General features: G+C 36.9%; 1 protein-coding gene across 3 annotated transcripts in view; it reads right to left on the bottom strand.

Moving 5' to 3' along the window:
• Nucleotides 1-11,430, bottom strand: part of robo1 (roundabout, axon guidance receptor, homolog 1 (Drosophila)) — a 277,150-nt gene that overhangs the window by 31,552 nt on the left and 234,168 nt on the right. For all 3 annotated transcript variants that reach the window (XM_037677598.1, XM_037677596.1, XM_037677597.1), the window contains 4 exons: nucleotides 4,960-4,968; nucleotides 3,353-3,477; nucleotides 2,922-3,093; nucleotides 1,064-1,269 (listed from right to left, as the gene is read on the bottom strand). In XM_037677598.1, coding sequence (XP_037533526.1) covers nucleotides 1,064-1,269; nucleotides 2,922-3,093; nucleotides 3,353-3,477; nucleotides 4,960-4,968 — 512 coding nt within the window. The remainder of the gene's footprint in view (nucleotides 1-1,063; nucleotides 1,270-2,921; nucleotides 3,094-3,352; nucleotides 3,478-4,959; nucleotides 4,969-11,430) is intronic.

The following is an 11,430-nucleotide window of genomic DNA, read 5'->3' as shown; positions in this document are numbered from 1 at the left end:
ATATATATTTCCATTCAAAACACAACAGTTGGTGAGATTATAGCAAATAAAGCGTTCTTATCTAAATTCTAAATCAAAACTCCAGCCATTGCTGATACGTTTGTATTTTATTCATCTTGCTAGTTTAGTGAGACAAACAGTAACATTGTTTTCACAATGCTGCACATTAAAAACACACACAAGCAAAAAAACAATGTGTGTTTTCTAACTGAAGGAAAAATCTCTTTGAAAGACAAATAATTGTATTTTGCTTTGTTGGTGATGCATAGACCATTAAGGGCTGGTGTGCTGTGTAAAACACACATTAAAAAAAACAAGGTGATAAATTGTATGAATAATGAAACTCCAGCATATCCTGCCAAGTCCCCGAGGTGTGTATTTTTTAGTTTGCCCGAATAAAAACATAATACATTTGAAAACAATAACACACACTAAATCATATAACAAAAATAAATTATGCCAGGCAAAAAATAAAAAAAAAATCATTAAAATGTCTGCGTGATATGACAAGTTCATTAATGTAAAGTGTGTGTAGAGTTGACTCACATGAGACAGTTTCTAAGCAACAGATCTTGCCTGCATTGCACTGGCACAACAATCACACTGCAATCTTGTCACCACAAGACACGCCAGCATTCATCACAACACCACAGAATGACGTGAACTCTGACCCCTTGATGCTTCAATTTGGAAGACCGGTCACTGACTGAGTGTTCTTCATCACACAGACTGCCATCGTGGCAGCACATATGGTCGTACACCGAACGACACATACAAAAAATAAAAATAAAACCACTGCGCCTGCTGACTGACAGGAACCAGAGCGTTCAACTTCACAGACTCCATTTCAAACCAGCGACAAGAGATTGACAGCCCACTGAGTGCTGGCTGCTGGCAAAAACACACGCTTTATTTACAAAGCAGCAGGGGTTTGCCAAGCTCATTTTGGATGTAGTACAGACAACTTTGAAGTCTATTGGAATGGAGTTGGACATTAAAAGCACGGTAATCTAAAGTTTTAATTGGAAATGGCAATATTTGAGAATACATCTAGGTGTCTTACCTTTGCATATCTTATCTGCAATGCACCTGTATCCAGCTGTTTGACCCTGGAGTCATGCGTGGATACTAACACACCATCCTTCCGCCACAAGATGGTGGGAGTGGGGTTTCCAGATGTCACACAGTTCAGGACCACGGTACCATCCACAGCTATTGTTTGATTTGTTGGTCCCTGTCGTATAACTGGAGGCGGGCGGTCTGACACCACTGTGCAAAGAGGAAGGAGAACGGGCAATTATAAAGACAGGTAGAAGCTGCAAATCTGTGTCGCCACGGAAACTAAAATTAAGTCAGTTATGGAAAAAAACATAAAAGACCTAGAATAGTGAAGCTGGACAAACAGCATGTAAGAAAGTCAAAACTGCAAGAATAGCAGGTAAGAAATTTGGTTCCATTTTAAGGAATGGAGTAATTTTTAATCATTAAGCAGCAGGAGTCGATTTTAGTCAAAATAAATAAATAAATAAAAAGCTAGAGTGTAATTAAATTGAAGCGGCTTCGGTTCTTTCACAACAGAATGACCAGACACCTAATGGTGAACATTAAAATGTTAGCAGCCGGCTATTCACAAACCCATCCCCCAGCCATAAAGCAACAAACAAGTGAAAAAAGACATTAAAACATGTTGCCAGAAGAGACAACATCATCATCACGAGGACGCTGAAGCTGCTTGCTGTCTCACAGTCTACGTTTTCCAGTGGTCTTCAATCAAAGACACAAAGTGAAACGGAAGAATAAAAGGAGATTTTGTGTTTGACAGAAAAACAGAGAAAACGAGTGCAGAAGGAGGTACAAAATGACTTCATGTGAAAGGAAGTTTTATTAAATAAACTGATGTGTTTCTTTTTTCATTGTATTTTATCTCTACTGTGTGTAATTTACTATACTTCAACAATAGGTCCACCTCCCTCTGATCGTTATTATTATTATTCATTGCACTGTTGATGACCGTTGATGTCAGCTCTGGTGATTTAGCAGCAGTTTGCACTCGGTGAGAAGAACCTGAATTAATATTAAACAGTGTAAGGCAGCACAATGATGTAGGCATAGATTTTTCATAATGATGCTGCAATGTAATCTGCGAGCTGCTATATCTCTGCTGTCTGTGTAACAGATGGTACAAGGCAAATAATAAAATAAATAAATAAAAATAATGAAACATAAAAATAAAAAATACATTTGACGTGACCTGTTATTACCAGATCTGCCTGTGGAGAAGTGGTGGCCCAGAGTAGCCTGCACACTTTAATAACTGTTATTATTATCCAGAGAGCACGGCAGAATGAGAGAAGTGCAAGGAGTGATGGAGCATACCACTGCAGGCCCTAAATGAGGAAGGGCATTTGGTAAATTAATACATGAATCTAGGTGTGTCATTGACAAAGTAATAGATGCCCAGATAACTGCGGAGATGGTGGGAGGGAGGCACAGTTTGTCCACAACGCTGCAGGGATTGGCTAGCAGGATAATTAAAGGACCCAGTCCAGACCTCAACACATAGCCACAGTGTTCCAACGGTAGACAGCAGCAAGCCAACCGTGGAATACCAAAGGAGATGTTAGCCAGCGTAAAGCCAGAGAAGCCTAATAGTGAGCCACGGTCTGGGTGCACAGGCACCAGAGAGTCTCTACCCCTGACAGGAACACTTCAAACTGGCCAGACCAAACCTCACAAACCTCAATACGGATATTAATACGCTTTAGAGCTTAGCCACGGAATAAGAGATACTCACAAGCTCAAGATTACCTAAAATTCCAATATCTTTCTCTTCCTCTTTTTATGTAGTGTTCCTAATTCTCTCTCTTTCTCGAGCTTTGTTGTAAGCAAAAATGAATGTCATTAAAGGACGACTTGCATACCATCGGTAACCTCTAACAGAGCCTTGGTGATCACACTGCCAGCAATGTTCAGGGCCTGGCAGCTGTAGTATCCCATGTCTGAGCGCTCAGCATCAGTGATGGTCAGGTCTCCAGTCTGAGAGACCGAGAACCGGCTGGAAGGTTGAGGAGGTTGGTAGGAAAACAGGAGGTTCTGTGAAGAAAACAGACAAAGCACACTGATTTTAAAAAAAAGTTATTATCTTTTTTTAATGGGACAATTGTTCCTAAACCATGATAGAAACCTCCAATGAAGTGCATCTTTGCTTCTGGGGTTTAAAATAATAATAATAAAAAGGCGAACTCTGGCCTTGTTAGATTAGGCTGTCACTTAATGTCTACAAATAGATTTTTTTCCAAAGTTTGGAATTAAATTTAAAAACTAATCCTTAATCGTTTTTCATTCAATTTACCTGACTGCCTTCCCGCTGCCAGAAAATGGCTGGCTGTGGGTTTCCAGTGGCCTCACACTGGAAAGTGACGGTTCTGCCAACTCCAACCACCTGGTTCCTGGGTCTCACCACAAATGTTGGCGGCACTGCAGGACAGCCATAAAAAAAATGGTTACCCTCTGAGCAGACAAATGTGCCACACTCCAATACAATAGAAATTAAAGCTTCGCAGTTGCCAAAATTACAGCATTATTTAAAAGAAAGACAAAAGTTTTTGGACTTTTTTTTAAGCTCTCTTTCACAGCTCTGCACGGTGAGTGTACAGCAGGTTAAAAGCAGAGTGTTCCAATTTAAACTGAAGCATATTGAAGATGTAATAAAAATCAAGGGATGCTCTTATACACATTTGCATGGATAAAAGCATAGCACATTAAAATTTGCATGGAAATGGAGACTAAATCTGAGCCATCTGTCCATGTCGACAACCTCTAAAAGTGCAAGCCTCAAAAATAATTTTGTATTCATGCATCTTAATGATGCAGTTTTTAAAAAAAATAAAGAATAGTGATATGGTCCAATGACAATCATGCACTTCAACTTGTCCAATAAAACTATGTATGGAAAGTAGGGATACACAATATTATCGGCATGGTACTGGTATCGGCCGATAGTAGTGATAAAGTTAAATATCGGACATTCCATCAAAATAACTTACCGATATAAAAGGCTTCTGTTTTAAGTTACATTTTAATTTAAGAAACTGTCAAGTATATCTATTAATGCATTACTGCTTATGTACTTTTCACTTGCCGCTTGTGAACAGGTTGAATTTACATTTGTGAAAATTTACAAATTTGCACTGTTCGAGTGTTGTCATTGTGTTAGAGAGAGTAAATGTTATGAATAAATTTGACATTAAACATAATCCAAGTTGAAGGGTTACATTTTCAGCCCCCTTTTTGACATGTGCATTTGGTAGCAGGACAAATTGACAAAGACCATGCAGAATAATGTAGTATTTTAATTCCACAGCAGAGAAAGCTATGTAATCTCTGTAAGTAGGCCCAGAGACAAAAATATCGGTACTGGTATTGTTATCGGCAAATAAGTTTTAACATATTGGCATATTGGATATCGGCCAAAAATCCAATATTGTGCATCCCTAATGGAAACACAACCTGACATTAGAAGCCAAGATGCAAAGTGGATTACTCCTCTAATTTCATATTATTCTAACGTTAACATTCAAATAAATTGCACCATCTTTAAATAGAAGTTCTTTGTTACATAGAAAAGGCAATCTTAAAACTGTCACTTAAAATACAGACACAATTTATCTACAAATAATTTTTTTTTTTTGGGGGGAGGGGGGGAGGGGGTGCAAATGCATTAAAAAAAATGTGAAAATAACAGAATGAAATGATGCAGCTTTACCTTGGAGGAACAAGAGGAGCATACATCTTTATTTTACCCACTAATGTCCTTTTGTCACCGTTGCCCATGGCAACAGAAACATGAGTGCAGATTGAAGGGTGAAGAGGTGATAGGTGAAGGATGGAAGGGGGGTTGTGACACCTTCCTGTCTCTGTCAGGGTGGTGAATGGGTGACAGGTGACATGGCAACTTACCAGACACGACTAAAAAGGAAACAAAAACACAACAACAAAAATACAAGGATAAATAAACAATAAACAGTATGTCAACAAGAGGAGAGAATAAAAAAAGTGTGATGTTTATGGATTCAAATATTCATATTACCATCCTGCAAATATTAGATATGCTGTGTTTCATCCTTGACTCAAACTCTTGGGATCACATGATACATGCAGCAAAAATTTCAAACAAAGCCCAATAACTGTGGGTAATTAAATTTGCATTAAAATGCACAATAAAATACTGATTATATTGTCATAGTCTGGGGACAAGCTCAAAGACAGGAAAAAAGCTAAATTAACAAAGACAAATTTGGAGAAAAAGCACTTGAATAACAATATAAAATACATAAAAAAAAACAGGGGGTTTTACGACAAGCAGCATCATAGTTTCTTTATTTTATTTTTTCCACTCTATCCATTTGTTGTCCTTGAATGAACACTCCAAAACTATGGATGAGGTTTAGATCACCCTATGGCAGTTGGGTCACAGATCCTGAAACATACCTTTGCAGATTCAAGCCTGGCCCATAAAAACCCAAGGTGAATGTTAACTGTCACTCGCGGGTCTTAAATCTCCCCTGACCAATCACTCACCTTAACTAATCTGTCTGCTTCAACAGCTCCCTGGGAAACATAAAGGCTGTCACTCAGAATAATGACTGAACCCTGCCTCCCCCCTTGTCTATTGCTGGCCTTTAAAATGCAGATAAGTTGTACATCAAACACTCTCAGAAGAAGACGATACATGTGTGTGAGCAGCTTTGGAACACAATTGTGAGACACCCACAAATATACAACCCTCCATATTGCTTCCACGTATTCATTCACGTGTCTAAGCTTTTAATTAGGTAACCCTAACTCTCCCATGATGATCAAAGCAGCGAAACTGGAGAAAGAGGTTACGTTTAAATCTGACCTGGCTACTTTGTTTTGAGCTTACTGACTGCCTAAAGTGTAAAGGGAAATCTATCAATGATATGATCCGACTGATTGAAAATAAAAACTGATCAGTGGGGCCTTGAGCAAACCAGGAGGCAGGCTATGAAACACAAACGCAGCAACACTAATGGGGATTTGTAAATGTGTCTTCTAGGCTCAATGTGACTTATCTGTCTAAATAAAGGTTGAATGAATTTGAACAGAGGTGCAGTTGGAGTTAGAAAAAGAGAAAATAGTTTAAATGTATCTTCATTAGATTGTGGTTCCCACAAGTATATTGAACAAAACAACAATTGATGAGCAGTTAGATGGTTATTGCAAAATAAATATTTAAATTTTCCTCGTCTCAGTGACTGGCGGGACTGAAGTCATTTTATTTAAATGTTCAAACTTTCTAGTTAAGCTTTAAAGCTTTTTGTGGACTTCTGACTTGAAAAAAACCATTCAAAAGCATGACATAATGTTGGACAACTTATTGAAATTTGATATAAATTTATATTCATCTTGGATGCCATCTTATCACCAGCAAACTGTTTTGTTTTCCCCACTCTGGGAATGAACTGTTTGTTGGATTCAGTTTGGTTTGGTGGGCTCCTGAGACTGAAGAAGTCCTTCGGATGAGGAATGAAACGTCTCAGAAACAAAAGAAAACGTCCAGATGACCTGACTGAACATTGTTGGATCTATACCTGAATTAATGAACATGAAATTTGGTGAAAAATACATTCAGTTCTTAGTTAGTCAAGGTTTTTGTCTTAGATATTTTGCAAAACATTTGCTAGTTTGTAACAGTTTGTATGCTAGGATAGAATGTCATCGCTACGTTCACACTACAGGTTATTTTATTTTCTCTTTGAGAAGATTCAATTCTTTATGTGTGGTTTTTCACATTATATCTCAAATGCAAACACCATCAGAACTCCAGTGTGAAAAGTCTACAGTTCTGATACGACCCACATGCACAGAGAAAGCCGTGACATCAAACGTAGCTCGCTGTGTTTACAAAAGTAGGTGTGGATGCTACATACGTTAGCATGTTTGTATAATTTATGAGGTTGTTGCCCAGTTGATGATGAAAAAAAAATGCTTTTTCCAAAATTTACATTTGATTTGCATTTCTGAAACAGGTGCAATGTTATAAAAGTAGAAATAAGTATAGATCCCATCAATCGTATTGATATGATCTAACACTAATTCTGTACTTCTATTTAAAAGTTCAAGCTTTAAACTGCATGATGTTGGTGTTGATCATATTTATACATATATTTGGATCAAGCTACATACCCCTGCTTCAATGGAGTAAAAATTAAATACAATAATATTAATACTGATAAAATACATTATGACTGTTCCGACTGAGGTCACTAAAAATCAAACATTTGATTTATATCTGATTTAGTAGCACATATGAAAGTGACATTCATAGTCGAATTAGAAAAAAAAATCTGTCATGTCATGTTCAGGCTGTTATAAAAAAAATAAACAAGGGTCACATACGGGCAAAATAAATTGGATCTGAACCACATTTGCCTGCAGCATGAACCAGTGCAATATGCTGTCATTCAACTTTTAACAAACCAAAGTAAAAAAATAAGAACACATTTTGTGTCATGGATTCTTAAGATTTTAAGATTAATGTTATTTTTCTATCTAGCTTCATTCGGTGTAAAGACTTTGGCATCATGTACTGTAGAATGCTAAACTTAACCAGCTGCCTTTAGATGTTCTGAGATTCAAACCTCAAAGTAGAGCCAGCATATGACGTGTATCAATATTCAGTTGTTGCTGATTAATATGGAATATTTTACTGTTTTATAACTGCTTAGATTTTAGAAATTGTACTTTTATAAGCCCACTCAGGACACTAGTACAACTCTACCTCTTCTCATTGACAATCAATTTAAGTAGAATTTGACAACTTGTATTTTTTATTTTTTTATTGCATAACTATTCATATTTATTCAGTTATCCTTTGTCTTACTGATTTCATCTTTTGAATGTTTACTCATTTTATGGGGTATTATTTATTTGCCTTTGTCAACATATTTGCTATTAAGGATGTAAATACAAATCTTATTGTTCCATATTTTCCTAATGGAGCACTTAGCTCTCACACTGCAGGTTTACTTGTGGTTCCTAGAGTTGCTAAAGGTTTCTTCCTCGTGAGGTAGTTTTTCCTTTCCACTGTCGCCTTCATGCTTGCTCAAGATGAGAGTTCTGTGATGGAGTTAAATCCAAAGCAGTCTGCTCCTCAGATAAATAATGTTAAATTATTATTTTCTATATGAACGTTTCTGTTCAGTGCCCTGAGACGACTTCTGTTGTTACTTGGCGCTTTATAAATAAACTGAATTGAATAGAGTTTCCAAAAGCAGAATGGGAGGCAGAGCTTTCAGTTATCAGGCTCCGCTCTTATGGAAACAATTTCAAGTTTCTGTCCGTGAGGATGACACCTTGTCTACGTTTAAGTCTTTCCTTTTTTGATAAATCCTTTAGTCAGGATTGACTTGGTTCCCTGACCTATCCCTTATCCTATGCTGCTTAGACTACTAGGGGACAAATTGACCTCATTTAATCAAATAAATAATTACAAATGAATACAAATGAATAGTTTGTCCTGAGCCTGGTTCTGCTGAAGGTTTCTTCTTGTTATGAGGAAATTTTTCCTTCCCACTGTTGCCTTGAGCTTGCTCAGGATGGGAGACTGTAACGCAATGAAGACTCAACACAATCTGCTGGTTACCCTACCTTAGATAAATCAATCAACCTTTATTTATACAGGTAAATCCCATTGAGCCTCGAGGACTCATTTACAAGAGAGACCTGATAAATAATACTAATAATAATAATAATAAATAATGTCACTAATTGAATTTTTATGTATATGAATGCTTCTGTGCAGTGCCCTAAGATAACTTTTGTTGTGACTCGGCACTATATAAATAAACTGAATTGAATTGATGTTGGTGTAATTCAAACATTATTTAGAAATAAACAGAAATTCACATGAAAATGAAAAGGCAGAGGCATATCTTGCTCAGTTGTTCACCGACAGGCTGATGGTTCAATCCCTGACACCTTCACATGTCCTCTTTGTGGGGGTATGTTAAAAACATTTTGCATAAATTATTTTATTATAGCTCATATGCTAAAAATAAGTTATATTCCAGTAAGTATGGCTCTAAATCAAGTTAGCATTTATCAACACTGTAACAGCACACTGACGTCTGACAAGGAAGTTCCTCTCATTCACTCTTTTTTGGCACCGGCTTCAAGTCTTCTTCCAGACCCCTTGCATGGGTTATTAGCAACACTGCTCAGGGGACTAATTCTTTTCAAGACTGTTTCGTTCCATAAATCAGTGCTAACGGCAAACTCAACCATCTGAGAAAAAAACAACAACACAGATTTATTGACTTCTGTTCAATGAAGTCTGAAACAACGCGTCTTTATTAAAACGGCTTCCACTGATAAAACGTAATTAACAAAATGCAATGTAAATATTACCTAATCTCACCAGTCATCAATAAAACTTAGACTAATTCTTTAATCTTACAGACTTGTGTTGGCATTTGTTGTAAAACGCAAAAAAATTCCACATCTTTGCCGCAGTCTCATGTGTCTCAGAATTACGACTTTACAATGAAACCATAAAAGTGGCAGGTGACTTGGTCAATTATGTGTTTGTTCAATCAATCACTTGAATATTTTCATGACATATTAATAAGTCCAGAGGAGGTGTAGTAGACTGATAAACACATGTGTAAAACAATAATTCACTGATTAGGTTATACGGGAGCAGAAGCCATTGAAAAAAAAAAAACAGCCCAAGGCGCCACTTCGACACAGCTGCCATTGTTCACTGACAATCTGACCACAGGAGGGAGAGAAAAGTCCAGCTGCTCAGATTATTATTTTTTCTAAAGGCTGATGTTCCCAGTATAGTGTGTCTTGCTGTTTCTAATCTGATTTTAACAAAATATAAATACATTATTTAGAGTTTGCAGAGAATAATCACTTCTACATTATAAACCTTGTTTTTGGATCTAGTTTAATTGGTTTAATATACCATTTAATATCACAACATATTAAAAAAACACCTAAATATATATGTATCCTAATTTATTTCCATCCCAAAATGTTAACTTACTCATTCAATGACAGTTATCTACCACATATATTAATCTACCATTTAATATCACAACATATAAAAAAAAACACCTAAATATATATGTATCCTAATTTATTTCCATCCCAAAATGTTAACTTACTCATTCAATGACAGTTATCTACCACATATATTTTCCAAATGCTTCTATGCTTAGTATTCACAACTTTATTTTTTTTTTGAGGTTGACAACAATGCCAACCAAGCCCACAGACTAAACGTATGTCCCCACCCCCCCAATCCTATATTATTCTTACCAGTCCTAGTGTTTGTAAGTAAAATGCAACTTACACATAGTTTTTCTTTTTTTCTTTTTTTTAATTTTACTTTGGCCCATTCAGACTTGCAATTACCCAGCTTTTCTTTCCATTCCTGTGCATGCATCTGTAATTACAAGCATGTCATTTCCGAGCGTGGGACTGTGGCTTGGTTCTCTTTAATTAGCTGGACTACTCAGAACCCACAGCCTTGCTGGCCTCTGTGCATCCTGGACAGGATAAAAAGCATAAACCTGAAGATGGAGATGGTTCTAGCAACCTTGAAAGTTCTTTGGTCTATGTATTGTAGCACCTGATGTAAACATAATGATTGTTGCTATGCAATTGTGCAATTACTGAAATGTTACACTTGATTTATAATCTCCGTAAAACTGACAAAGGTATTTCTTTGCAAAAGTTAAGTCAGTTCAGGGTTTCTTACTTTCAAATTTTCCAAGGTGGGGGTTCAAAGTGACAATGTATGAAAAGAAGGTCAGTACCTTCTCTGCCATCATGCAAACAGAAGGGAAGTGGCCCGAGGTCAAGACATTTAATATCTACTGAGAACTGGGGAGATTTCAGCATTTCAAATATGATTCTGTCAGGAGAACAATTTAATGAGCCATGCATCAATGTTGTTCCCTTTCATTAACTAACCTTTCATCAGGGAGAGAGAAAGTACGAGAGCAAAAGCAATAAGAGAGGTAGATATATAGATGGGTGTATTGGCAGCTGTCCCTAATTTTGGACCACAAACCATTCTAATGATTGCTGTCCTGCTGGGTAAATTGGAATTCAAATCTAAAGGTTACCCATGTGAAAACTAAATATCTATTTGCTTGTTTTGGGTTTTGCAGAAAATAATCCAGCTGCATTGTTCTGTACATTTTTTTTGCTTTGCACATTGCTGATGGTGACAGTATGACTTATCTTACCACAGAAATCACTATTTCCCCTCAGTCCTCTTCACCACCATCGCCCCCAGCCCCAATTCCCAATCCATTTTGCATTCATGGTGAACTGCCTCTCTAACACCAACATATACCCTGTCCCTCCATCCAATCCCCATCCTTCATTTTC

The sequence above is a fragment of the Nematolebias whitei genome, chromosome 6 (genome assembly GCF_014905685.2).
Source record: "Nematolebias whitei isolate Nwh7 chromosome 6, NemWhi1, whole genome shotgun sequence".
Classification (NCBI taxonomy): Eukaryota; Metazoa; Chordata; class Actinopteri; order Cyprinodontiformes; family Rivulidae; genus Nematolebias; species Nematolebias whitei.
The sequence above is the reverse complement of the archived record's forward strand: the minus strand, read 5'-3'. Positions and strand labels throughout refer to the sequence as shown.